Source organism: Vipera ursinii, assembly GCF_947247035.1.
Source record: "Vipera ursinii genome assembly, chromosome: 8".
In the NCBI taxonomy this organism is placed as follows: domain Eukaryota; kingdom Metazoa; phylum Chordata; class Lepidosauria; order Squamata; family Viperidae; genus Vipera; species Vipera ursinii.
The window spans coordinates 26,234,638-26,261,652 of NC_139519.1; the positions used below are offsets into that span (position 1 = coordinate 26,234,638).

The window sequence follows — 27,015 nt, forward strand, 5'->3', positions numbered from 1 at the left end:
ATCTGGCTCTGCCACAATGTAAACATGACTTGCAGACACAGTTTAATCTCAGTGTCATAATTTAATGTTATCAAGACACTACCAGGAATCAAAAGAAGAAACTTCTTCAGACATTATATCCAATCAGGCCACGTTTGCCTATGATTTCACCAATGTAAAACCACATCAGTACTTCAGTAGCCACCAAACCATTCCTCAGAGCTTCCTGAAAGGAAATGAAAAGGTTTTGTAAAAAATGATTGTTGTTGTGGTAACAATTGCCTCACCCATTTCCCAGATAGTTCCAGTGAAATACAACACCAAGAGGTCTTCTAATACCTTATCACTCGGTCATTATAAGTTACATTTAAATTGTTATGAGGTATTTAGACTTTATTCAAATTAATAAAGCTACTCTTTCAGAAGACTCATTGATTCCATTATCTCCTTCATGGGATGGAAAACTACCTCATGCTTCAACTTCTGACATCCCTCCCACCCCCTCCAACCACTCCAAAAGTTTCCATGTTCCCTAGGAAGGGATTTGCTGGAATTAACTTTAGACGCTGCAGGAACAGAGATAGGTTAGCCTCTCAGGAAAGCAGGAGTCTGGAAGCAGCTATTCCCAACAAAGCTTCTGTAAGCTACAACTGCTGGCACATACTTACCTTGACTGTGAGTTGTGCAAAGCGCCCAGTCTGGTAGCTCTTCAGCAATGTTTTCAGGCTCTCAATTGCCTTAGGAATTTCAGCAGGAGTTGGAGGGACCAGCTCAACTTTGGCGTAGTACAAGAAAGTGTCCAGCCGAGGCCTTGAGTAGGTTACAGCAGCTAGAAGAGAACAAGAGCAAGAGAGATGAAGAGCAAATGGCAAATGCTAAAGCAAACAAAGCATTTCTAGCTCTATGGTGATATTTTGCTTGGCCTTTGTGGTACAATATTTGCAGTATGAGTTTGTCTCTATAGCCAAGTCAGGTGATGAATACAGTATTTAGTTCATAGGGCAGATCCTTTTGGGAGCTTGTAATGTTAAATAGAAAAGCATTCATCAGCTGAAATAGATCACAAAATGCTAACAACACTGCTTGGTTCTATTCTGCTTCACTCTTCTCTAATATGACTTGTTTTTCCAGGTAACTATGGAAAACCAACCCGAGGCTGACAGAAATGCAATCAGGAAAGAAATGTGTTTAAATCTTGAGGACCATCCTAGGGCACTGAAGGAACTTACTATGGTCTGGCTTAAGCTTTAAGTGTTTTTTGAGAAATTCTGGAGAAAGGTAAAAATCTACAGAACTGTAGGACAAATGTTGTTCTGTCATTAAACAGAGATGGAGGGGGGAAGATGGATGATCCAGGAAACTTCAAATCAGTCAGTCTGATGTCAGTGCCTCGGATTATTTTAGAGCAGGGGTGTCAAACTGGTGGCCCATGGGCTGGATGCATCGTAGCGAAACCGCACCCACCCCATTGCTGGCAGTGTCAAAAAAGTTGCAATATATTGCGGCACATCACGTGATGTTGTGAGTTTGACACCTGTTTTAGAGCATAAAGTGATGAATTTCCAAGCAACTTTAATACAATAAATTGTTAATCAGACTTAATAATGCCAGACTGAATTTATTTCATTTTTTAAAATAATATACATTGTTCAAATGCTCCAGATGTAATTTGATTCCAGCACAGCAATTAACAAGGTACCCTATGGCATTTTAATTAGCCAGCTAATTAACCTTGTCATAACATTTGGTAGTAAAATGCTAGCTTGAAATTCTACTCAAAAGAGCTCTTAAGTGGTTTCTTGTTAAAATGGAATAAGATATCAAGGCATAAAAGCCCCCATATTCTTCATTAAGAATGCAGATGGTAAAAAGTTGATCAGACTAGTTAATATATTAAAAGACAGAAATAAAATTCAAAATGATCTTGATAATTTTATTATGAGCCCAGTTCTATAAACTGTGAAATGGGAAATTCTATGCTTAAATCAAAATCATATCCACAAGTGCTGGATGGCTTGGCTCAACAACATACTCATTGCAATCTTTAGGCAGCAACATCAAACGCATGGTGTTACATTACTGGAATTGAGAATTTTACTTTACAATATACTAGTTAGTGACCACATGTAATATAGTGGCCAGTTCTGGACATCATGGTTTAAAAAGCATTCAGAGAAATTAGACTGTATTCAGAGAAGAACAGCAAGGATGATTAGATGCCTATAAAATCCTCTGAGGACTTACAGAAGGAATTAGGATCATTTAGCTTGAGGAAGCAAGAGCAAAGTTTAGGGAACGGTTGCTGGAATTGGGTATGTGTAGTTTAACAAAGAGAAGGGTGAGGGGTGACATGTTAGCAGTGTTCCAATATCTCAGGGGCTGCCACAAAGAAGAGGGAGTCAAGCTATTCTCCAAAGTACCTGAAAGCAGGACAAGAAGCAATGGATGGAAACTAGTCAAGGAGAAAAGCAACCTAGAACTAAGGAGAAACTTCCTGTTAGAACAATTAACCAGTGGAACAACCTGCGTCCAGAAGTGGTGAATGCTCCAACACTGGAGGTTTTTAAGAAGAGACTGGACAGCCATTTGGTTGAAATGGTATAGGGTTTCCTGCCTGAGCAGGGGGTTGGACTAGATGACCTCCAAGGTACCTTCCAACTTATTATTATTATTATTATTATTATTATTATTATTATTATTATTATTACTACTATTATTATTATTATTGAATATCTGATACTATGTCAAACAGAGGGAATAAGATCTCTATTCTCTGACAGGAGGCATAATAAAGAAAAAAAGAGATTCTGACTAAGCATTAAAGGAAAACCTAGTTACACCATTTAAACCTAGGCATTAATCACTCAGAATAGTGGTGGGCTTGTCACTGGATCTAGAATTCTAGGGTTGGAAGGAATCTTGGGGAGCTTCCAGTCTAACCTCTACACATGGCATAAAACCTGCCTTAGACCATCCCTGCCAAACAAGCTGTCCCAACTTTGCTTGAAACACTTCAGTGATGGAGCCCCTTCAATTCCAGGCAGCAGACAGGGCCTCCGAGTAATATTCTTTATTATTTCAAGTTTACATCTCTGTGAAGCTTCCAGCTACTGGTTCTTGTCCTGTTCCCAGCATATATCACCGTCTTTCTGAGATAGCCCTTCAGGTTTTAGAAGATCGATATCCTGTCTTGCATTAGCCTTGTCTTCTTTAGGCTAAACCAGATCTGGGCATTTTATGGCTCACAGGCCATGTCCAATCTGCGGCCAGGGCATTGGTTCCGTTGGAAAGGAAGTTGGCATTGTCAGGGCATTGGCGAGGAGCCAGTGTGGCTTTAGTAGATGGGGTAAGGCAGCGGTCCTCTACCACACTCCCAGTTTCTAACGTGTCCTTTGAGAAAATTAATTGCCCTTCCTTGGGCTAAACCTTTAAATCCTTTACAAAGGCTTTAGCTTCCAAACTCCTTACCATGCTTGTTACTCTCCTCCATACTCTCTCTGGTTCCTCAGCATCCTTAATATAGGTAGTCCCGAAGTTAACATCCAAAGGGTGCCTGAGGTCATGGCCATTGTAACACACACACAGTCAAGTGACAAATTCAGGACATAGCAGCTTGCCTGCACTTATGACTGCAGGGGCACTTCAACTTCCCCCCATCTCTGCCCTTTTGGCCCCTGCCCTCCCTGGCTGTCCTTTCCTGTTCACTTGTTCCCCAATGCCCCAATTCTTCACAAGGCAGCTGCTGGATATGCAAGGTCTTCTTCCCCAAATTGGTTGGTTCCCTCGCAAGACCTCGAGAAAAAGTCCTTGCAAAGGGCCAAGCCGGGCATGCCTCATCAGTAGAAAGAGTAAGAAAACAGTGAATGCAGGGTGATAGTGGCATGTATATATACATTTGCATACATACAGACTATTTTTCTTCCTGGAGAGGCTCCATGCCCACTTCAGCTACGAACCCCACCTCTCAGCCACTTCTCTGGCGCCAGGAGGCCCTCCTGGCCTGCACGGGGGTCCCCGTCTCAAAGAGGCGGGCAGGCTCAGCTTTTCCAAGGCCCCACCGCAGCCCGGCGCTCCACAGGCAGAACAGGGCAGGGTTGGGGCCCCGGCAAAATGGCTGCTCCTCTTTAGCCGCCTCAGCTAAGCTGCAGCCTTGTCCCAGGCCGCCCGGGGGCCAGAGCCGGCCGCAGGACGGGCTAGGGACTGGAAGCGGAGCGCGGCAGGAAGCCCTCCCGCCCCGAGAGTGCCCCCCGCGGCCCCTCACCGGAGAGCAGCTGCGGTCCCTTGGCGGAGACGGTCCTGAGCAGCCTCTGCGCGGCCTGCGCCATGGCGGAACCGCGAGGAGCGCCGAAGGTCAGAGCGGCCCGCCGCGCGCAAGGATGCCAGGCCACGCCCCTCGCTCGGCGCCGTCACGCGCATGCGCCCTCCGGAGGCGGTCTGGAGGCCGGCCGAAGGGAATGCAGGCTCCGCCCACGAGCGACGCCGCTGCCCTCGGCAGCCGCGTTGGGTCTTCCAAACTGGCAGGAAGCCGCTCTGCGCTTCCTCCTCGTCTTGCCGACGCGGCTATGGAAAGCCGCCCAAGGAAGGCTTCTCGCCTGCCGCCGAGGCTGAATCCGGGTTGCAGCGCTCTCCACGTTCTCCCTTCCGAGGCTGAGCAGGCGAGGGCGCCAGCGGCTTCCCCGTTGGTTGCACCGCTGGCTTTTCTGGGTTTGCATAATAAACGGTTATTAACGTGCAACTCGCAGCTTACGCCGGTCCCCGCCCGCCTTTCTCCTTTTCGTGAGTTCTTTCTGCGAGTTCAGCCTAAAACCTTAAGGAAGCAGGCCCTGGAATCGTCCTGAAAACAGATAAATATGCACTGCGGCCGAAAACAAGTGGACATCCAACACGTTTATTGATCTAGAGGGAGCTAACATACTATGTACACAATGTGCACATCTCTCATGCAGCAGGCACTGTATTAAAGCAGGCAAGAATTACAGGGCACCTGCACAATCATCCGTTCACAGTGTTTCCCTAAAATACAGTTACTGGAAGCAAGAGTGCTAAGGAAGGCTTACAAAAGCTGCTTGACGTTATGACCCTCTTTCTCCCATAGTTCCACCAACTATTTCTTATCAGTGTTGGTTGCTCCTGTTTCGGCAGAGTGAGCCACAAATCACCAGGCTACCACAATGGCTTTACACAAGAAAAACTTCTGCCCCAGTTGAGTAAATACAGCTTTTCTTCTTAAACATAAAAGGGAAAGTCCAGCCCAGAATCTGGGGCAACAGTTAAGAGAGAAACAAACATAGTGAAGGATTCTTATGAAAATAATATAGCAGGCAAACTAAACTGTCAAGGCAGGAGGTTTCCAGAAGATTTAAATATAAGGAACCACAGAAAATTTATGGAGAAAATGAGAAAGAAGAACAGTCAAAACCAGTCCTGCGTTCACTAAAAGAGGCAGCTGGGGCCACAGCATTCTGGCCAACTCACAGCCCCCCCATCACAAGCTCCTTTTGCTTCTTTCTGTCTGCCAGCCATTGCTGGATCCTCTCCTTCAGTTCAGTATTTGGCTTGATCTGGTCCATGGTGAGAGGGCTGCGATTGAAAGGATCTGTCTGATCACTGCAGAAAGCAGGCAGGGAGAGGATGACAGTAAAATCAGACTGTTAATTAGTAAACAGAAGATAATGCCACCAATTTCAGTAGACACATAGGCATCCTTATAAATTTGAAAATAGTATATATATTGAAAAATTAAGTTTTTCCCATGCAACAAGGAGAAAAAACTTGCAATCTTCTAGCCCAGGGTTGCTTTTAATCTAATCACAGTTCTACAGCTCTTATCAGATGTTCATACTGACCCAACATGCCTATCTAACCTCTGTGCAGTGTCTGGTAGCAGAGGGAATCTGCTTACTACAGAATATTTTATTATTTCATTTTGTTTATTTATTTTGCTGCCTATCTCTTCACGGGGTTACTCTGGGCAGCTTAAATCAGTAAAATGCAAAATTACAAAAAATATATCAATAGTAAAAATGAAAATAAAAAACAACGAAAGTACAGCAATATGAATAAAAGATGGTGGGGAGGAAACCGGATGGGGTTGTGTATTTGCTACTAATCTAATAGCTACCTCCAGTGTGGTCCTCCCCCTTTCTTGGGTCTCCAGCCTCTTACGGAAGGACAGGAGGGTGGGAGCAGACCTCACCCAACCTTGGGGAACAGGATGTTCTAAAGGGCTGGCACTATGACAGAAAAGGCTCTTCTCCTGACCCCCGCCTGCTAGAGTTCGTTGACTGACAGGATCTGTGGCAGGCCTCCTCTGCCACATGAGTGGAGTAGGCCTGTCCTAACAGGATGAGACAGTTCATCAAGTAACCTGGGTCCATGCCATGGAGGGCTTTAAAGATCATAACCGAAAGGCTGTAGCTGATGCACAAACTGAAGCTGTGCAAAGCCTCTCCTGGCCTGCCAACTGCTCTTTGAGCAGGAGTTGCAAGTCCAGAAGAACCCCTAAGTTGCGAACTAGATCTGAACATGGTAGTACAACTCTGCCCAGAACTAAAGATGTCAAAGACCCAGATCTTGAAGCTCCGTGCACCCAAGTCACTCAGTCTTGCCAGGGTTAAGTCATGGCCTGTTGTACTCCATCCAGGCCTCTACAGTCTCCTGGCTCTGTGAGAGGGTAGCGACTGCATCACCTGGATCATTGGGAGCAAATGTCAAGTTGAGTATTACCAGCATACCAATGATACTTCAACCCATGGGGGATGATCTCACCCAGCAGCTTCATGCAGACGTTAAACAGGAGTGGACAGGGTACCGAGCCCCATGGGACGCCAAAAGAGAACAACTGGGGCTGGATCCCTCACTCCCTATCAACACCAATTGGGAACAGATTGGAAAGGAGTCAAGCGAATGCAGATCTATGCTGTCAAGCCACAACTCTCACAGCTGGCACAAAAAGGATATCATGGTTGATATACCATGTCTTAGACCCAATCAGTAGGGGGATGAGAGTGGAACTAACCAGTGGATGCATGGACAAATATGGGAGTCAACACCACTGGCATCCTGCAAGGAGGTAAGTGGCAGTGTCTGAATCTAACGTTCACTCTTCCCTAGGAGGAAATTAGGCAGAATACCATTTTCTCCTGCCTGTCTTCTAAATACCTCAAGAGGTGCCTAGCGATTGTTGCCCTGTCCACTGTGACCCGAGAGGAAGGCAGCAGCACTGGGTCTGTCATTAAGGTGCTCATGATGGGATCCAGAAATTCATCACAGGCATCAGCGTATGTCTCCTCTTCCTGCTGCTGACGATCTGCTAGAGACTGAAGAAACAAATCCAGGAATCAGCAGAGAGGCTCCTACTGACAAACTCCAGACAAGCCCCGGAATTTATAGGACCTACCACTGCTAAAAAAATGTGGCCAGTGGTTTCTAGGCCTCTCCTTTGCCCTGGAAACTGAAACAGGGCAGAGGTAGGAGCCCAAACACAGCCCTTGATTGGCTCTTTGATTCCATGGAAGCACAACCAATACAGAGTTGTTTTCTTGTGTCTTGCTGAATCTTGGAAATTTGACTGCATTCATACCACACTGCAATAAATTCAGTTCTCAGCTACAGAGAGGAATGCAAGTCTTGATCAACTCTATTTTTCACCTGTCTCTTTAGACTTAAACATCCTGCAGCCATTATAAGAGCACTGAAATTCAAAGTTCTTCCCCTTGGAGATTAAAGCCAAATGTTGTTCAAGACGCACTGAAGTTTTTCAACATATAATACAGTGAGGAACCTGTCCTTAGAGAGAGAGAGACTTTTGAGAAGATTGACAGCTTTCCCATCTCACCTTAATTTGTTCTGCCAGGTTGCTAAATGCTACAATCATGTTGCCAGGCTTATTAATTTTCTTCAAGACTCGGATTGTCTGAGCAAAAAGAGTTGGGGAATATGATCGCCCATCCTTAGGCACTGTGGCACAAAAGTTCGCTTCATCACTGAAAGAGAGAAGAGGGCTAAAAATGGACGCTGAGGCCCCATGCAAGCAAGCCTCTTTTCCATTTGGCACTCTTGGTCTTTTTGGCTTTCCTATCCTGATTCCTTTCTTCAACTTCCATAGTCTTTTATTAGGGGAGACCAAAGCCCCATTCAGACTTGTCCTTTTGCAATATATTGGTAAGTGGAGCATGATGGGAAATAGCTCTAGCCTATTTGCACTATAATTTCTCCTGTTCAGAAGGCAACTCTTTTCTGCAAGATCTCTTTGTGGTAAGCATCTTTCTAGTCCCCAAGGTACAATGTAACCAACTGTAAATCTTTATTATAGGGGACTTCACCCAAATTTGATCTACCTGAACAACTCCATAGCTATTCCCTTCAGGGTTCACCTTCTTATCTTTCACCAGCACTTGGACCAAAGAAATTTGACTGCCCTCCCCCTTGGCAAGTATATAGAATATTTGAGTCTACGTGACACCTTTGTCTAGATTAGTTTAAACTGATTCAGCTGAGCCCAGCCATTGTATTGGCATGTTGTGTATATTAGCCATCAGGTTAAACAATAAGATGACTTGCTTGGGCATATCAAGTTATGTGAACACAGCTTTTGCGTTTGGTTAATCTCATTTATGCATGAGCTAGCAAGAATGACATTCATAGGAGAGAGACCAGCCTAGTCAAAGTTCCATAGTTTCCTGAGTAGGGTATATGAGCACAAAACCTGGCCCATTGTACAAGGAAGCCCAAGGCTCCATCCTGGGGATTGCAGCCAAGATTCAGAGCATTCCCTTGGACTGGTACACACAAGACCATAGCAGAAGTCTCCATCAAGGGCACAGTACAGCCCCATTTCTCTTGTGTTTCCAGTTAGATCTGATGGAGATGATTACTACATGGAAAAGCAATAAAATTTCACAAACGCCACCTAGCCATTATGTCCCTTTTTTCAGGAATCTTTTCTGCACAATGTACTACCTTCAGGTTTATAGAACGTGAGTCCCAAGCCTCCTTCACTCCTTTATTCCAGAGGAGAACATGACATGAAGGGGGTGGTGGGGGTGGTGTCTCCTGTTCTTCCTCACTAGCAGTATTTGGGGGATTGGAATGAACTACTGGTATTCATAAACAATGAGATATTCTCCAATGGTTGTCCACTGGCTTTGAGGAGTTAAATCCTTAGTCCGATCGGGTCATCTGAGGAGGACCTCAGGTGGATTTCTGGCTGCTCTTCCATAAGAAACATTTCAACAGCTACTAAAACTCTGGATGCATAAGGCAAAGCCCTCTAATCCTCTTCCCAAGAAGCACTCCAACGGATCTTTCCTTTCCAGCATGCAACTTACCCCAGGTTTAGATATATTGTACAAATGTCAGAAACCAGTTGTTGGGGCTTGAAGTCAAATTCACTGAAGTCCTTGACCTTCAAGGCCCCCATTTTGGGGCCTACCAGGTGTTGGAGGAAGTAGTTGAGCATGGAGATAATGCGTTCCGCCAGGAAAGGGTGCACAAAGAGAGACTTGATCTCTGCAACGAAAAGGAGGCTCCATCAGCAGTTCTGCTCCCTTCAGCGTTCCATGCCAGGAAGAACACAGGGCCTTTACCTGAGGTCAGGAAGGCCAAGGTCCCGATGGTCTCGTTGGACATGATGTTATGGAAGCGAGCCAACTGCCCAAACATCTGCAAGCTGGCTTCCTTCTCACGCCGCACTTCTGCAGACAGGCTGTCCCACTCGCCCCGGTCCTTCTCTATTTGCTGGATCTTGATCTTGCTCAGGTACTGCAGAGAAATTTGTAATGGGCATCAGGCAAGAAAAGGATCTGTTCTTGGATGCCAAAATCACATTCACTGCTCATGCAGCCATCTTCAGAAGTTCCTTTCAGCCTGGAGATTTACAGATTTATTCAGGGTAGATTACAGCATCTTAACCACTATATAAAAAAATTCCACACAACACACAGAAATGGGGGAATCGGGACTGGATCAATCGAAGTGTGGTGCAGAAAGTTCAGTGGGCGGGAAATGGAGGTGTCATGGCAACCCCTTTCTATAGACGTGGAGCAGAGAGAATGAACCTTACAAAGGTGGAGAACTGGAGGTACAGAAGCCAAGTCTAAAAGCTCCCCAGACCTGAACCACTCAGAAAAACTCTCTCGACAGTAGCAGCTCGGTGAATGAAGACTTTCTTTCCTCTCCTCAGTTGGTGAAGTCTGAGCAATTTCCTTTGAGACTGCCACATACTTTCTCCCCTTCTCAATTGGCCAAAATTGGCAATCCTTTAAAGAATCGTTCTTTAAAGGGCAGTCTTACAAAGTTTGGGGGTCACAGTATTTACCCACTTTCTATGTCCACCCCTCAAATAATGATTTACCTGTATTGCTTCATCCAACAAGAAAATGGCATCATTCATAAGCAGGTTAAGAAAGCGCAAGAAGAGAGGGGGGACCATTGCTTCAAGGTTCTCGGAGGCATCGTCAGCCAGCGCCTGCACAGGGCAAAGAGATGGAGAGCAAGGGGCCTGTTTTCATCCAAAACACTATTCTTCTTCTAGCCCTCATAATTTGCAAACCTCAGGTCCTTACCTTTATGCTTGCCCGGTATGAATCAGTGCCCCACATATACCGGAGGATAGGGTACATGGGTCTACGATAATTAAACTTCTGCTCAAATTGATGGGGATCTCCTGCACAGGAGAAGGCCCATAATGAATGCAGGATCCCGAGATACTGAAAAACTGATAAAGGCCTCTGAGACTCCATATTTGTACAAACTGCATGCCCCAAAAGCACACAGGATGGAGAGTGGGAGATCAGCTCTTTCTTCCCTCCAGCCCCAAAAAGCAGTAGGGGAAGAGGCGGCTTGGACCAGAGTGGAATATAAATCTCAAGACTTGGAAGAAAAAGCTAGCCCTTTTCATCTCCTTCTGCCAGCATCAGTACCATTACCAAAATTAGCAAATCTGGTTTCAGATCCAGCAAAGCGGATTCACCAGGATTCATGGCACTTCATTTAAGGGACTGCACTATGCAGCAGGGACTGAGGGAATGAGACCCCCCTCCTGCCCTCCCCCCTTACCTGTAAATTCAATGTCCACAAAAACCTTAATTAGTGCCTCAGCAAGGTAGGCAGCATGCTGGTAGGAGCAGAAGACTCTCTTGCGATGAAAGACACTTGAGACAAGAGGCGTCTGTGCCTGATCCAGGTGGGGCATCACAGCCTCCAGTACTTCAGCCAGTTTGGCTCTCAAATGTGGGTTCTTCATTCTGCCAGGAGGAATGGGCAGAAACCTCCAAATCTACACTTTTCCCAAAATTCTATCAAACTTCTGCCACCCCCTCCTCCTCCTGAATTCTTCTGCTGACAGTTTCGTGTATCCTCCCAATAGACAGGTTGCTCACTATAGCTCATCATCCCAGGATAACAACTGCTTTCCACCCCACCTCAATGCTTCTACATTTCCCGTTACACCTCTCCACTCTTACATCTGTGAGCCAAGGTTTTCAAGGAACTGAGGAGTCAAAACCAAGCCAACCATATTTGCTTGAAGACTCAAGAAAAATTTGAATCTGCACTCCATCTAAAAACAGTTGAGTTTACTGGGGTCAAATTTTTCCTTCCTAAGACTAGGCTGCTGTTCACTGGCAAACAGGCTGCTTGACTACAGAGTGGGCCTGATTCACATCACTCCAGCCTTCAGAAGAAGCTTTTACCTGTCCACATCCCCTGTGAAGACGGTCACAAAATGAAGCACATGCTCCAAGGAGTCAGCTGAAGGTTCTAGGAGATCATCAGCAAAGCGGCGTAGGAAAATGAAGAAATCACCTAAGTTGTCAGCAAAGAATTCTGCAAATGCAAAAAACCAAGTGAACTCTTGCTAAGAATGTATGGCTACCAGGCCCATGCTTGCTCCTTCCCGGTGAGGGCAGGCATTTGAGGGCAAAGCAGCAGTTGTTTCCTGCAGCTACCAAGATGAGCTCAGATAAATCTCCTTGGAAGCAGGAGAAAGTTTATGATATTAACATCTCGGATGAAACCAAGCCAAAAATAATTGTAAAGGGTCCAGAGTCCCTCTGTTGAGTTAGGTGTTAGAAATATTTTTCCTTTTGGGAATTTTAGCTAGGAGCATCTGTCTTGAAATATATATTTGCTTGTCCATTCTATTAAGACAAGGGTGGTGTTACAAATCAGCAAGGCGTGAGCCAACACCAAAAGACTATAGGATCCTGTCAAGTGCCTTGGGCATGGCAAAGTATCATGGTCCATCCTGGCACTGCCCAAACCCACTTCTAGATGATAAATTTCTTGCCGGTCACCTGGGACATAGGCCAGTGCACTGTTCTTCACTTCTGGCAGAGGGAAGGTTAAGTCCATCAGCTCAGTCCCTTGGTTTCCGATGGCCAGCTGGACCAGGAGAACAGCCATGGACACCTGCAGATTGAGGCAGTTCTTCAACATCTGAGGCTCTGTCATGGCTGCTTTAGTGGAAAGATAGATGGTCATGAGACGCTCAAACTGCTCCCGGAGATTGTCAGCTGAGGGGCTGGAGATCTGCTGAGCTTCCCGCCATGCCACCTGCAGTCGATGAAGGCTTTGGTTGAGTTTGATCATCTGGTCATGTAACCTGTGCAAGAAACAGATAGAGATACTAAAAATTAGAAGTGGAAATGCATCAGAAAAGCACAAAGTGGCCACAACAAATTGGGAGGGCATAATGGAAAAGGAGGAACAAAGGAGGCCGGCAATGAGTGTTGAGTTTGGATGGGGCAAGAGCCGGCATACAAGGATCTGCTGCATTATGTTCTTTGGAGAGCTGCTTGCAGAAATCATAATTCACTTTAATTTCCATCCCTCCACGTCCTCCAGTTTAGACCAAGAAAACATTCTTCCCCACATGCAAATATCAACTGATGTATAATGAACATGGCCTTTAGTTAGTCCTTGCTTAATGACCATTAAAAATTTTTATTTTTTTTATTTTTAATTCCATTTATATCCCGCCCTTCTCCGAAGACTCAGGGCGGCTTACAAGTTTAGCAGTAGCCTTCATTCTATGTATATGCCTGCTTATTAGGGCTTTCACACACACACCCCAAGTGGCATTATTACAAAGTCAGCTTATTGCCCCCAACAATCTGGGTCCTCACCACGGACTCAAACAAAGTTATTTAGGAATAGGAATAGAAATACTCTTTATTGGCCAAGCATGACTGGACACATAAAGAATGTCTCTGGTGCATAAGCTGTCAGTGTACATACAAACAACAAAGTGGTAAGTCAATGTACAACCATAACACTATCTTTGTGTCTAGTTGTTTTAGCATGCAATACCCTGTAGCAGCATCCTGAGGGGAGGAGTTGAAACTGTTTGTGTCCAGGATGTGAGGGATCTGTAGATATTTTCTGGCTTGTGCAGTACACAGGTCCTCAAGAGAAGGCAGGCTGGTTGCAATTGTTTTCTCTGCAGGCCTAATTATCTGTTGGTCTGTACCTGTCCTGTTGGTTGCTGTGACAAACCAGACAGTTATAAAGGTACAAATGACAGACTCAATAATTCTTCTGTAGAACTATATCAGCAGCTCCTTGGGCAATCTGAGCTTTCTGAGTTGGTGCAGGAAGAACATTCCTTGTTGTGCCCTTTTAATGATGGTTGTAATGTTAGGTGTCCATTTCAAGTCCTGGGAAGGTCTCCTATTGTTGATACTGTGTTGACTAATATTGTAAGAGGTGGTAGAATAGGAGAACCTCTCCTAAAATCTACACCATCTCTACAGTTTTAAGTGTGTTCAGCTCCAGATTGTTTTGGCTGTACCCGAGGGCCAGTTGTTCCACCTCCTGTCTGTATGCACTCATCATCATCTTGAATGAGACCAATAACTTGTATCATCTGCAAACTTTGGTACTTTAACAGAGGAATCCTTTTGAGATCTAGTCATTGGTAGGGAGCAGGGGTAGGCAACCTTGACTCTTTTATGACTTGTGGACTTCAACTCCCAGAATTCCTGAGCCAGCTGTGCTGAGGAGAAAGGAAGAGGTTTCTAAGCTGAGTCATGCTGGCTCAGGAATTCTGGGAGTTGAAGTCCACGAGTCATCAAAGAGCCAAGGTTGCCTACCCCTGGTATAGACAAAAAAGAGTGAAGGAAAGAGCACACAGCCCTGGGGGCACCTGTGCTAACTGAATGAGTATTTGATGATTTTCCCCAGCTTCACCTGCTGCTTCCTGTTAGAAAGTTTATAATCCACTTACACGTGTGGTCAGGTACAGCTAGCTGAGGGGTCTTTGGTGTTCTCTGAGCTTATTTTTTTGCAGACGTTTCATTACCCAAACTAGGTAACATCATCAGTGCACTGATGATGTTACCTAGTTTGGGTAATGAAATGTCTGCTAGAAAACAAGCAAGCCCAGAAAGCACGAAGGACCCCTCATTTCAACCCTGAACTAGAAACATTCTCCTTTATTAGTACAGCTAGCTGAGTCAGTTTTTAAAGAAAGATTTCTGGAATGATGGTTCTGAATGCCGATCTGAAGTCTACAAAAACGGCCCTTGCATAGGTCTTTGGGGATTCAAGAAGTTAAGTAGTGCAATACTTACAACATCATCTACCGATCTATCTGTGCGGTAGGCAAATTGCAAGGGGTTTAGCAGCGGATCCATGACGACTTACGACCCATCCTTGAAGCTACAAGTATTGCACGTCTCCCCCCTCCATCATATAATTGCATTTTGGGTGCCTGGCAACCAGCTCAGATTTACAACCACTTGCAGTGTTCCATAATCACATAATCATGACTTGCTATGTCTTTTGCCATTTTCTGGCAGAAAACGGTAAAATGTCCATTGGATATGAACCAAGTGGTTTAAACAACTTCATGATTTGTTTAACAACAGTGACTTGCTTTATGATGGTCGTAAAAAGTCATAAAATTGAGTCATGTCACACGATGATCCATAACGACAATGACTTATAACCGAAATTTGTGGCCCAAATTTGGTTGTTAAGCAAGGACTATACCTGTATTTGGGTGCTGTTATGTCAGCAGAAGCCCCAGTGTCCTGCTAAAAGGTTACTGATGTTTATTAAGATTTTGAGCTACTTTCTGCTTGATGTGGAAAAGTCTTCCCAAGGCCTTCAGTGTTCCCACCAGGGTGTCTCCTTTGTACCTGTGAAATCCTAAGTGGAGGGTGTACTGCGTCAATACCAAGTTCTCGGTCACCAGGTTATAGCTGTCAGCAAACCGTGGTTCCTGCTCAGTTACAGCAGGGATCAAAGACGTTTCTCGTTCCAAACCTTAAAGGAAATGAAGAGTACATCAATAATGCTCAGAGAAAGCTCTAGCCAAAGGAAGCCATTTCTCACAGCATCTTTCCTGCCCTTGTCTCTCCTGCTACTGGGAGGGTGGGGGAGGGAGAGAGTGGCTCACCTTTCATGTGCACATTCTTCAGCCTCTGCTCCTCCTCATTCAGTTCCTTCACAGCACAATAAGTGGGGTCAAATGTCAGAAGCCTGGGAGATCGGGGCTTACAGAAGGGCTGACAGAGCCTAAGGAGAGCAGCTCCCAAGTTCAGGAAGAAGGCATCCGAGGCATACATCTGGAAGAAGATCTCTGGCATCTGGTTGGCCCAAATTTTGGTGCGCCCAGCATTGGCATGAAGACAATTTCCAAGCCAGGCCAGGATCTTATGCTTCGTTTGTGGGGAGAGCTGCAGCAAGTTCTTCAGCATTTGGTGGATCTTCTCGTGGAATTCAGCCACAAACTGTAGTGAAGAGCGTGGACTGAGGTTAACTGAGGTTGACAAACATCAGCGTACCTGCACAGGCTCACTGGAACCGGGGTCATCTGAGACGTGTGTGGGTAGTCCTTGACTTACAACAGTTCACTTAGTGACCATTCAAGGTTACCACGGCACTGAAAAAAGGGACTTATGGCTGTTTTTCACATTTGTGAACATCGCAGTTTCCCCAGGCTCACAAAATTGCAACGCTTGGCAACCAGTTCGTTTTTATGACGGTTGCAGTGTCCCAGGGTCACGTGACTCCCTTGCGTGACCTTCTGACAAGCAAATTCAATGGGAAAACCAGATTCACTTAACAACCGGGTTACTAACTTAACAACTGAGTGATTCATTTAACAATTGTGGCACGAAATGTCACAAAATGGGGCAAAACTCACTACAACTGACTTGATTAGCAACAGAAATGCTGGGCTCCATTGTGGACGTCAACTGAGGACTACCTATAGACTTCCACCAAGTCCTTCCTCAGCTCCCTTCCCGAGTTCTGGCATTTTCACCTTTTACTGCACTTTCTGGATTTTAATGATCTCCCCCCCCCCCAACAGCCCCTGGTGATTCCAATAGAAGGCAGTCAGCAAAGGTGTTGATACCCACAGATCTGCCTGATCGTAGCAAGAGCAATTGCACTTAGACCTATATACCGCTCTAAGCGGCTTACAGAGTCAGCATATTGCCCTCAACAATCTAAGTCCAACCTTGAAAGGATGGAAGGCTGAACCAGCCTTGAGCCAGTGAGATTGAACTGCTGGCAGCCGGCAGTCAGCAGAATCAGCCTACAATGCTGCATTCTAACCACTGAGCCACATGAATCTGATCATACTTGGATAGTATGCATAAAAAGACAGTATAAAAAAGAGTGCTTGTCATCAGCGGCCATTTTGCTGCCTCTCAACACACAATCTTGATACACAAGCGAAACAGGGATGGAACAGAAATATACACCTGGTGGATGTTGGATTCTTGCACCTTGATCTCTTGAGGACTGGATCGAGAAGGGTTCAGAAAGTAGCCATGGCTTTCCACCACACCAGGTGTCTTCAGAAGACATGAGATGTTCAAGATGGTTCCCAACAGTGTCTTCTGGTAGAGCTGTCCATTGGCTGGATCCTTTGGCTGAATGTACTCAACAAAAACCTGAACAAACAGAAATAGACCCAAATATGTTTTTTTAAAAGGCAACTGGATTTTCTTGGTTTTTCCTTTGAAAACATTTCAACATTTCACCACACCTACCCTCCCACCCAGAGTGAGGTAGAGAAAAGTGAACTTTCTCCCAGGTGAAAGGTTAAAGGCAGCAGGAGGCTCTGGCCATCTGGGGGTGAGTGAGATAACCAAGGACTCACTTTGGCAATATCCTTTTGCTTGGTGAAATACAGGAGTATATCCAGATAAGAGTACAACAGGATCTGGCAAAGGTGTAGCTCCCGTATTCGTCCTAAGAGGATGTCGAAGACAGGGACCATAACCTCCTCAAAAGTCCTCACTTCCTCATCCATCGTGAGGCTCTTGATGACCTCCTCCAGGAACTCTGTTATGTCTTCAAAGTCTATGGGGGAGAGAAAGGACGAGTATTTAAAAAAAGGGATATAACTGGAAACCTGCCATGAGCTGGATCCCATTAACTTATCCTGGGGTATCAGCCTTTGCAAACTCACAAGCTCCTCTTAATGATTCCAGCATCAAGTCCACTAACTGCTCATAGACATTCTGGTTGACATAGATCTCTGGTGTTAGGAAGAGTGTGTGGGTGTTGGATATAGTCAGATTTCTGCAACGCACTGCAAAAGGCAACAAGTTTTCTGGCACCTTGGTGATCTAGAAGAACAGAGAGAACAGCTGACTTCTAGCCCATTCTGTCCAGGCCAGCAAGCTGCTTGGGTGTGATATGGGTGCTTGACCCACCTCCTCCTTTGCCCTCCGGAAACAAGCAAAGAGGTATTGCAGGATATGTTTCTCTCCTGCATCTCTTTCTGCTGGGAGGTTCTGTATGCCAGTTGAAGTCATGTGGATCAAGTGATTTCCTGGTTCCGGGAGCAGTAGCCGGGTAAAAAGAGCCTGGGGAAACATATTGATCCAGAATATAATTGCTCCCTCCCAACATTAGGAGAAAAAGCCTAGATATCATTCACATCCATTTGTTTACAGAGTGACATTATGCATAAACAGCCAGGTCTTTCACATGCTTCTCCAAATCTACCTGATTATCACAGATAAGAAATAGACTGCCCATAGAACAATTGTTTCATATAAGATGAAACGGCCTTGTTCAAGGAAAAGTACTATAAAGCAAATCAAACATGTGTCATAACAAATGTGCAATCAAAGGGCTCTAGGCACATGGTATCCTGGCTTGGGGAAGCATCTTTTCCTGGCCATAGGCAGAGGGAACAGTTGGCCTGACGACCAAGATTAGCCTTCTCCAGCAAGCCTCCAGTCTGGTGAAGACCCATCAGATGCTTGCATGCAGATACCTGTTCTACGTTTTCCATGTCCAGCCAGTCCTGATCCTCAAGGTCTGCAGCCATTTCCTCCAGGTAGACACACCGTGCAGGAATGCCATTTCCACTCTTCAGATTGGGGTCACCTATGGGGGCAGGGGAGGGGGACAAATCAGCACAGCAGCAATAGGAGAATCCCCAAGACATTCTATGTTCAAAACCATTTCTCCTTCTCCAGCAACAACTATTATGTATTTTGGCTTCTTGTCTTGGCAGATGTTAAAACAAGTCCTTCCTCAAGATATTGCTGTCATGTGTCTTGAACTACAACTCCCAGACTTCCCAACGCACATCAGAGGATACCAAATAGAGGCTGGCATAGTTTTGTAGCCTAAAGGAAAGCAGTCTCTAGGACCAGTGAAATAACACATCAAAGCACAAATCTAAAAAAAATAGTAAAGGAACCCAACTGGAGCAGGAGAATGAAGCAGCGTGGTTGCAAGAAATACCACCAGGTCAATGTTTGGAATTTTCAGGCTGAGTAAAGTTTGTTACTCCTGCAATATGCTGGCCAGCCAATAAAGATACAGAAAACCACATTTGGCCTTGCATCCAATGGAAGTTCCCCTTAACTGCTTGCACAATGGAGGACAATATTTCCATCCTTCATGCATATTTGCTTTTGCCAGGAGAATGTTTGTTTACATGACTCTTTTGGCAAACAGATTTTGTTGCCTTTGGGGTGTCTTAAGTCAGCAGATGCTGTGTGAGATCAACAACTGTTCTCCAAGAGAGGAGTCTGACTTTGTATTCATGGATCAAAAACTGGACCATGCTGGACCATGCTGTCAACTGGTGGCTTCCCTCCACCTTAATACAACCCAGTCTGAATTCTGGCAATGTATGCCTCCAAACTCACTGTTATCCAATGTGATCAAGAAGATTCTCTGGATCATGTGGTTGATGTTGAGCTGCTCGCACAGCTCCTGCTGGGAGCGAAAGGAGCGACTGATCTCAGCCACAGAGTAGTCGCAATCATCCAGACTCTCAGACACACTGTTGTCAGAATCATCTTGGCTGGCAGAGGTTTCCTCTATTAGAGAAGCAGAGCTAGTCAATAAGCAGCGTACCTGGCCCCCAATTGGCCCACCCACCATATCAGCAGTCTCTCTTAAGACCTGTGCTTCTCTCATGTAGGGTATCAGAGCACCAGAAGCCTAGTAAGGGCACTTTTTTACATAGCAAGTAAACAAAATGTTAGATCATAAAAACACAATTGCTGAAAAAATGCAGCCTGTACACAAGTCTCCTGGGAATCCCAGAAAAATCTCATGACTTCTGAAAAACAAGAGCCAGAGAGGCCACCTAAACAGCTGTCCCAATCATTCTCTTTTATTGATTTGCCATCTGAGAATACGGAATTAAACTAGTAAAAACTTAGCTCTTGGGATTTGAATACTTGCCAGGTAATGCTAGTCTAATTCACGTCGTTAATATCAATCCAATGACAAAGTCCGCTAAATGTTTGCACTTCTTTTTCAATTCTGTTGCTGAGTGTCCACATTGTCTTAAAATTGGGCTAAAATTTCAGCTAAATTGTCTAACTTTGCAGGTAGATGGACGGTGACTGAATAGGAAAGGGGTTTTGCATAAACAAGGGATGGCTTTCGTGGTAACCCCGTTATATAAATATCGAACTACACTTGGAAGATGCAGAAAATAAAGCAAAGAAAAGGGTGAAGCAAAAGAGGCTGTGCAAATATTTCTTTGCGCGTCTCGAGCGCGCGGCATCGGTTTCGGGAGAGGCGGTCGGGGCGGCCGATCCAGGCACTCTAACGGGGCCTACGCGAACCCCTCGCCGCCCGCCCACTCCCGGGGGACGGGGGCTCTCCAGCCCGCTCCCCTTCCAGCCGCCCAGCCTCCTCGCTCACCCGCGGGTGGCGTCGGCGTCTGCTTCTGGATCTCGGCGAAGTGCCGGGCGTCGGCGACGGAGCTGAAGAGGGCGGCGAAGGGGTTCCGGGAGATGCTGTTATTGTTCTCGTGGTCGGTCATTTCCCCGCCGGGCGAGCTCCATGGAGAGCCGCGACCCAGACGACGAGCGAGGGCCCGCAGCCCCGGGCGCCCTGGAACAGGACAGGGGCGAGCAGCAGCGGCAGGAGGAGGAAGGAGAGGCCGAGGCTCCTCCGGGGCGCTCCAGCTGAGCGGCCGCGACACCTTTCAGCGACGGGCTTGGCAACGCGCGACGCCCGCAGGCAGCATCTAGCGTCATCAGAGGACGCCGGAAGCGCGCCGTGGCCACACTCCGAGCAACCATAGAGCCGCTCCGCGCCTAGAGGGAGCTGCCGGTGCCTGCGTCATCCTCGCTCTACGGAGGCCTCCCGGTCCCAGGCCGGGAGAGCCGCTTCTACGCCCCCTGCGGCCGGGATAGTGACTGGAGTGCCGGCTGGTTGCGCGATGCAGCGGCGAGAAAGGCGCTGCTCGCGCCAGGCCTCTCTGGGCACCTGCCCGAGGACGACTCCGAGAGGGTCGCCGAGGCGCGCGGAATATTCTGGCGCAGGGGTAGGCAACCTCGGCTCTTTTATGACTCATGGACTTCAACTCCCAGAATTCCCATGGCTGGCTCAGGAATTCTGGGAGTTGAAGTCCATGAGTCATAAAAGAGCCGAGGTTGCCTACCCCTGTTCTGGGGACACGAGGATTCCCGCCGGCTCCTGCTTTCCCCGGGCACCGGTCCCAGATGGGCGCTCGAATAAAAGTGGTTTCCCGGCGCCCCGGTCGAGAGGCTCCAATTTGGAGGTCGGCCGGAGCCCGGGGCGGTGCCAAGGGAGGGCCTCGGCGGCTCTTCCAGCTCGAGCTTTACGGTCAGATGACACGGTGCGGACTTCAGCTCCCAGAATTTCTCGGCTAGTATGGCAGGCTGGGGAACTCTGGGAGTCGAAGTCCACAGATCTTAAACTCGCCAAGGTTGAGAAACGCTGGGTCTACATCAGGGGTCTTCAGACACGGCCCTTTTATGACTTGTGGACTTCAACTCCCAGAATTCCTCAGTCAGCGTGCCGGGCTGAGGAATTCTGGGAGTTGAAGTCCACAAGTCATAAAGGGGCCAAGTTTGAAGAACCCTGGTCTAGATCGATAGTTGGAGGCTGAGCTGTGGTGCACCAGCAGTAGCTGAGGACTGGCCCGTCTGGGCGGAGCTGCCAGTTCGGGTAGGGTCTAACTGACCTGCCCAAGAGGCTTGGCCAAAAGGGAGGAGTCCCCCCCAGGCTTGTTTGTGGGGTGCCTTAGTGGAGAGCTGCTGCCAGGGCAGGGGACTCTATTTGCCATTTCGTTCTGCAAAGGGAAGGAAGTCACCTTCATTTTTTCAGCAGAGCGGTTTCCCTGTGGCACCTCTTCTGTCTTTTCATTTCCTTATGCGTAAATGCTCACACACAGAATGGAAGAGCCCCCACCCATAGACTTCCTGTTGCAGACTGCGTGCAAAAATCTTCCCTATATCTTCTTGCCCAGTCATTTTTTTTTAACCTGGCAGAAGACTTGTCACCTGCTGCCTGTGCTGACGAACGGGGAACAACATATCTGGCTCCCCCATCGACAAGCATGGGAGGTCAGGAACAGTTGCTGTGTGCAGCTGTCCTTGCCCTGTTCTTCCAAGGTAGGACTAAATCCAAAGCATGCAGTTTGAAAGGGTGGTAGCTTGTGGACTCAGGCTGGCAATGGTGGGGGGGAGAGGTAGGCAGGCTGCAAAAAAAGAAAGACACGGACGTCCTTCTGAGAAAGCATGAGGATCAGATTGCTAGTTCATTACTATGTGTTACACTTAGCTGTGTTTCTGATTCAAAGCATCTGCTGACCCTCCCCATCTGAAAGCAGCAGACCCACCTCCTCTCCACACCTGACTTGGAGCTTGAGGCAGTCAGGCTGACCAGGTGCAGCCAGCCACTTCCCTCTGTCTCACCAACCTCATAAATGAGGAATGGGACATTTATGTTGCAAGCTTTTGGAGGAAAGGCTAACTGCAAATGTAAATTCAGCCCATTGAAGAGGTAATGATGGAGATGTTGCCTTTGGGTGGCTGCCAGATTCCAGGACCAAAATATCTGTGAGGGTGGTAGGTGAGGAAATAATTGTTATGTGCCTGTCCTGAACCTCTAGCATTTTTGGAGAAAAAACTTTTCTCTGTCCATTTTCCTTAGACTTTGTTTAATATTAAAAACCTCAATAATGATTCTTCTTAGTTGGCTCTTTCTGAAATTAGGAAGTCACAGAAATGTTCCCCTTTTCAAGTCAATGTCACCCTTTTGGCTGAAAGCTGATCAGTTCTCGATTCCCATTTGCTATTCCCTCTTGTTTCACTTCCTGGGTGCCATTTGGCATGATGTTTAGCCTTTTCACTGCTTCTGCATACCATACATTCCACTGTTTGATGTTGCTTGGACAACTGGATAGAAGACTGATGTGTGGTATTATTGACGATTCTTGGTCCCCGTTTATTTTGCTCTATATTTCTCAACATGAAATTATTTTCTTTCAGGCATCAGCATAAGTGGAAATGCAGCATCTGGAAATGGTATGATTTGTTCAGGTTTCCTAAAAGAAAACCAGGGAAGCAGCTCAGAAGGAGTTCAGATAGGATGCATTTATATGTCTGGGTCTAGCCATAGGTTGTGTGGCTGTGCTTTAAGGACTATACCATAATTGGCTGGGTTTGCACAATGCATGTTGACTGATGCACAAGCCCAGTCAGTGACTCTTGGTGTGCTTAAATTTTGGCTGTCTTTTAATTGGGGCTGGCTTCTGAATTTTCCAGATCCTGAGTGTTTGGAAAAAGCTTGTTTCAGAAAGAATATTAGAAAGAAAGAGATTTTTCTGGTGGCTGGAAGCTCATCAGGAGTCATTCCTGGATGGGAGGGCAAAGGACTTTAAACACTTCACAGCTGCCGTGGTAGATTTGGGAGGAAGTCTCAGCAGTTTCACTAGGACTATCTACTAAGGTAACATGTTACAGAAGGAAGGCAAGTTCCCCGGGACAAGCAAGATGGACAGGCAATGTGGGAGAGAAGCAGTCGCAAATCCCCCTTCCCGCCCCCAATGTGCTGATGCCTAGGAGCTGGATAGAGAAAGCAGAAACAGATGTCTTCAGGGCCAAAATGCAAAGAGTGCCTTTGCCCAGCAGCAACTGCTGGCCCAGAACTAGGAATAAGCACAAAGGCTCATTTCCCTTAACCAATGATTAAGCCGTGATACTTTTGCCAAAGGAATACCAGTTGCCTGAAGAGCATAAATGGCCATATGTCTTGCTAAAATATTGATTAGCTAATTTGTTTGGCCCCCGAAACCCTGCAGGTATGGGTGAAGCTTTGCCTGTGGGACATCTGCCCCACATCCCATTTGTTTTGCAGAGTTCATCACCATAGAGCAAAAAGGAAAAAATGTCTCCCTGATATGTGAAGGGGGCAATAATGAGACACGCTGGATAAAAGACAAGATGGATCTGACCTACCAAGGGAAGGAGTTGGCTTTGGCTGTGATGGATGACCCCAGAGGCATCTATGAATGTATGAATAATGGGAAAAGCAGATCCCTGCAAGTTTTCATCCGGAGTGCGTAAAACTTCTTTCTCACCCTTATTTAACAACATTGCCAGTCGTCCAGTTTCAGCGAGGCACACACCAGGGTTTTCTGAAACAAACCTGCCCTTTGAAACTGGGATGGTCGAGGTGAAAGAAACATCTTAGCTCCCTTCTCTATCCAGTCTTAAGCAAAATGAGTAGAATGGGGGCAGCTTGACTGACCAACATATACAAAAGAATCTGGGCAGCTGATCCTCACTCAGCCTAGTAAATTGGCCACTGTTCGCCTCCTTACTTCTAAAGGAGCTTTGTTTGTTTGGTAAGGTCTCAAAGAGTTTGCTCCTTAGCTGATTAAATGAAATTAGTCGTCTTTCTATGGAATCAAGTTTTTCCCTCAAGATGTTGCTTGACCATTCTTCAATATTAGAAAAAAGTGGTATTGTTTTTTCTTAAGGTAAACTGTCAAATCACCACTTCTATGACTTACATTCAATGTCCCTGTGCTAAAATGTTTCTGGAAATGAAATGCTCCACTCTGCTCACGTGCAGCATTTCTGGTCCTCTCTTACCAGATTGCTGTTTCGTAGGACACAGGTCATCTTTCTGCCTGGGGTGGTCCCTGGAATGGGCAGACCAGGGACTGCAGCCAGGTCTCCCTTTCTCTGGAAGAGTCCTGTTTGCCCAGTGACCTGGCAGTGGCTTCCCCTGGGTTCAGATGGGTGAGGGTTGCTTGCTTGTGGCAGTTCTGCCATAAAAGAACACATGCTCTGCTCGAGTGAGGCCTGCGTGGACTCCACGTGGATATGCGGGGGAGTGCAGAATGTGTATTTTCAATGTTTTCTTTCACTACAGTGTGCCAAAACTGCATCCGTCTGGACTTCACTATGATTCTGGGGATTTCGGCAGCCAGCCTCCTCGCCACAGTCTTCCTGGCTATTGCTGTGTACCACATAGCTGTGGAAGAGCGGGGCCGGCCAACCCAAGGTGAGGAGGTGGCAACAAAGGGCAGCAGGGCAGCTGGGCAGCTTCCTTGAAAGGGCCACGGTGGCCTTCTCCAGAAAGAAGGACCATCTTACAGCTCAGGCGCCACCCCCACCCTTGTTTCTTACCTGCCTCAGAGATCCCCCCACCCACTGCTTTCTTAGGCTCTTGATTTGTTCCCTGTGGACTCAGTTTTCCTATTTTGACCCTGCAGCTTCTGATCAGCAGTGCCTGTTGGCCAATGACCAGCTGTACCAGGTGAGAGATCCCACTTCCTTTTGGCTTTTCCTTTCCTTTCTCCCCCTTTGAGGGGGAGCTGAATTGCATCTTCTGTGCACTTCATTGTGTGCAGGGGTTGCTGTCTTCAAAAGAGGATATGATGGCGAAGAGTTAAAAGGAGAGGAAGAAACAGTGTAGAATTAGCAAGCCTTGGCATTAACAAAACAGTTGCTGAATGTGACACAAATGTTTCTCAGCAATTTTCCTGTAAAATGCATGAGAAATAAATTTCCACATCAGTATAATTCAGCTGTTTCTCAAAGAAAATTGTTCCTGGCTATGCCCTTTCTGCAAAGGGGCAACTCTGAGCAACAGGAGCAAAAGAGTTCCCTGGTGGTTTTGGGATAATGCCAGGTCTGGTGTCAGACCAGAGACTGATCAGTTCATCCCACAGAAAGTGGGAGACCTACTAGAAGATTGTGTGGCTATGAGGCCATCTGTATATATTCCAGCACAGAGATGGGGAGAGATGGGTCCAGGTATGAGCATGCCTGTGCCCACTTGTTGAAAGGAACTAGCTGCCATCATAGTCTCTGATGGGATGGCTTTGACAAAGAGTCTACAAACCTGTCAGCCATCTCCAGAATCCCAGTTCCACGGAGGGTCCCCTGGCAGGGAAGGCTGCCCCAAGGAAAGCGGACTCCGCTAAACCCATCCTCTTCCAACCCTATTAAGTTGTTTGGTGACATCCTGAGCCACAAATTCCAGTCACAGCTTGGCTTTGCCTGCTGGGCAAACTCTGGATTTTACTTGAGGGTCCAGCGTGGTGTGATGACAGTGATGTTAAAGAATCTGGTTAACCATTCTGCCTAAGAATGAAGTGCAGTTGCCATCCTGGGGCCATGGCACTCATTTCCCTTCCAGAAATCCTGGCACACAACAGGGAGAGAGAGCAGCCACGCCAGAGGAAGCAAGCTGTGTGGGGCAGCTGAATGGCCCCTCCGAACTGCAGGGGAAGGAGCCAGGTGGGAGAGTGGCAGAGCAATGTCCTACCTGACCAGGCCAAATTTCCCCAGAGCCACCGGCTCGTCCTCACCCACTGCTGGCTCTTGGCCCCCAAGGCGGTAGAAGTGTGCTCTGCCCATACAGGTCCTAAGGGTGGGTGTTCTTCCTTCCAGCCTCTCCAGGAGCACAATGACAAACCATATAGCCACATTGGCATCGCCAAGCCTCGCCGCCGATGAAGCCATTCTCCAGCCACATTCAGGTTCTCCTTCCTGGGCTCAATCCCTGAGGGACGTCCATTACATCAGCTGATGTGGGAAATTGTGGGGCCCTCCATCTGCTCCTGCCTTCTACTCCAGGGCCTCAAGCCTGGGAGAGCCAGCAAGGTCTGCTGAAGCTGTCAGAGCTGCTGGGTTCCATTTTCTGTTTGTTAAACTAAAGAGTGTGGGCTGGGGTGGGGGGAAGAGGAGCCTGCTTTAAACTTGTTTGATGAATATGCAATGCTGGGAATATGGTGGCCAGTTGGAATCAAGAATGTCTTTTCTCAGCAATGCAAATAGGCTGGTTAATCTTCCATTTTCCCCTTTGCAGCTGAAACTGGGTCCCTGCTGTTGCTCCCCTACGCGTCCTGCCTCTCCCCCAATAGAAAATGTTGCTTACAACTTCCTGTCTAACATGGTGTATATTTGAATCAAAGAGTTGCAATGAAGTGAGAGTGCAAATGTCATGGCATCAGCCATTTGCACACGTGTGTAGCCACCACTGAGTGGTGATTCATAGGGCAGCAGAGTGTAGCTTTTGCACAGGGTTTGTGGTGGTTTGTTCCTTTCTTCAAATGCAGCTGTGTTTGCTTTTGACCACATCCTGTGGAACGAGCACATCCACTGGGGGTGGCTGTTTCAATGTGGGGCCCCAGCTTTTCCTCCCTCACTGCAACTGTCAGTTTTTGTGCTGATGGGCCTCCTTGTGCAGCTGAAGCCTGAGTGATGCTGTCTTGAACCATCAGCAATGGGTTCATTCGGCTGGCTCTCAAAGCAGGAAGGGAAG

The 27,015-nt window shown here is 46.8% G+C and overlaps 3 protein-coding genes across 6 annotated transcripts; 1 reads left to right on the top strand and 2 right to left on the bottom strand.

Moving 5' to 3' along the window:
* Positions 1-41: 41 nt before the first annotated feature.
* Positions 42-4,637, bottom strand: ATP5MG (ATP synthase membrane subunit g). 3 transcript variants are annotated; one of them, XM_083368245.1, is made up of 4 exons: positions 3,448-3,852; positions 1,209-1,549; positions 648-808; positions 42-205 (listed from the first exon to the last, which is right to left on the bottom strand). In XM_083368245.1, exons 2-4 carry the CDS (start codon positions 1,297-1,299, stop codon positions 107-109), a joined length of 351 nt encoding a protein of 116 aa, XP_083224371.1. In that variant the 5' UTR covers positions 1,300-1,549; positions 3,448-3,852; the 3' UTR covers positions 42-106. The 3 variants fall into 3 exon arrangements, with proteins under 3 accessions (XP_083224371.1, XP_083224372.1, XP_083224373.1); XM_083368246.1 differs by lacking the exons at positions 1,209-1,549; positions 3,448-3,852 and adding an exon at positions 4,241-4,637; XM_083368247.1 differs by lacking the exon at positions 1,209-1,549 and having other exon boundaries at positions 3,448-3,848.
* Positions 4,638-4,851: 214 nt separating this feature from the next.
* UBE4A (ubiquitination factor E4A) lies at positions 4,852-20,449 on the bottom strand. 2 transcript variants are annotated; one of them, XM_083368244.1, is made up of 19 exons: positions 20,125-20,449; positions 19,113-19,286; positions 18,227-18,339; positions 17,658-17,810; positions 17,411-17,570; positions 17,099-17,301; positions 16,698-16,889; positions 15,383-15,716; positions 15,123-15,249; positions 12,276-12,583; positions 11,673-11,805; positions 11,038-11,225; positions 10,545-10,645; positions 10,334-10,447; positions 9,567-9,741; positions 9,309-9,489; positions 7,817-7,964; positions 7,141-7,298; positions 4,852-5,586 (listed from the first exon to the last, which is right to left on the bottom strand). In XM_083368244.1, the coding sequence occupies exons 1-19, from the start codon at positions 20,243-20,245 to the stop codon at positions 5,451-5,453; spliced, it is 3,219 nt and encodes a 1,072-aa protein (XP_083224370.1). In that variant the 5' UTR covers positions 20,246-20,449; the 3' UTR covers positions 4,852-5,450. The 2 variants fall into 2 exon arrangements, with proteins under 2 accessions (XP_083224370.1, XP_083224369.1); XM_083368243.1 differs by having other exon boundaries at positions 12,276-12,607.
* Positions 20,450-20,892: 443 nt separating this feature from the next.
* On the top strand, positions 20,893-26,630 carry LOC310644058 (T-cell surface glycoprotein CD3 gamma chain-like). The gene is made up of 6 exons (XM_083368823.1): positions 20,893-21,845; positions 22,725-22,760; positions 23,593-23,793; positions 24,616-24,747; positions 24,959-25,002; positions 26,142-26,630. The coding sequence occupies exons 1-6, from the start codon at positions 21,791-21,793 to the stop codon at positions 26,205-26,207; spliced, it is 534 nt and encodes a 177-aa protein (XP_083224949.1). The 5' UTR covers positions 20,893-21,790; the 3' UTR covers positions 26,208-26,630.
* Positions 26,631-27,015: the final 385 nt, after the last annotated feature.

Bases quoted from the DNA above. Each gene is read 5' to 3' on its own strand.
- ATP5MG (XM_083368245.1), bottom strand. From the start codon at position 1,299: ATGACAGAACAACATTTGTCCTACAGTTCTGTAGATTTTTACCTTTCT. The intron at 809-1,208 runs GTAAGTTCCTTC...GTTCTCTTCTAG, and splicing joins AAAGCTTAAGCCAGACCATA to CTGCTGTAACCTACTCAAGG. The intron at 206-647 runs GTAAGTATGTGC...ATTTCCTTTCAG, and splicing joins TTGCACAACTCACAGTCAAG to GAAGCTCTGAGGAATGGTTT.
- UBE4A (XM_083368243.1), bottom strand. From the start codon at position 20,245: ATGACCGACCACGAGAACAATAACAGCATCTCCCGGAACCCCTTCGCC. The intron at 15,717-16,697 runs GTGTATATTTCT...TCTTCACTACAG, and splicing joins AAGAATCCAACATCCACCAG to TTTGTGGCTGAATTCCACGA. The intron at 5,587-7,140 runs GTATTTAGAAGA...TGCTTTCTGCAG, and splicing joins ATCGCTAGGCACCTCTTGAG to TGATCAGACAGATCCTTTCA.
- LOC310644058 (XM_083368823.1), top strand. From the start codon at position 21,791: ATGGGAGGTCAGGAACAGTTGCTGTGTGCAGCTGTCCTTGCCCTGTTC. The intron at 23,794-24,615 runs GTGCGTAAAACT...CTTTCACTACAG, and splicing joins CCTGCAAGTTTTCATCCGGA to TGTGCCAAAACTGCATCCGT. The intron at 25,003-26,141 runs GTGAGAGATCCC...TCTTCCTTCCAG, and splicing joins CCAATGACCAGCTGTACCAG to CCTCTCCAGGAGCACAATGA.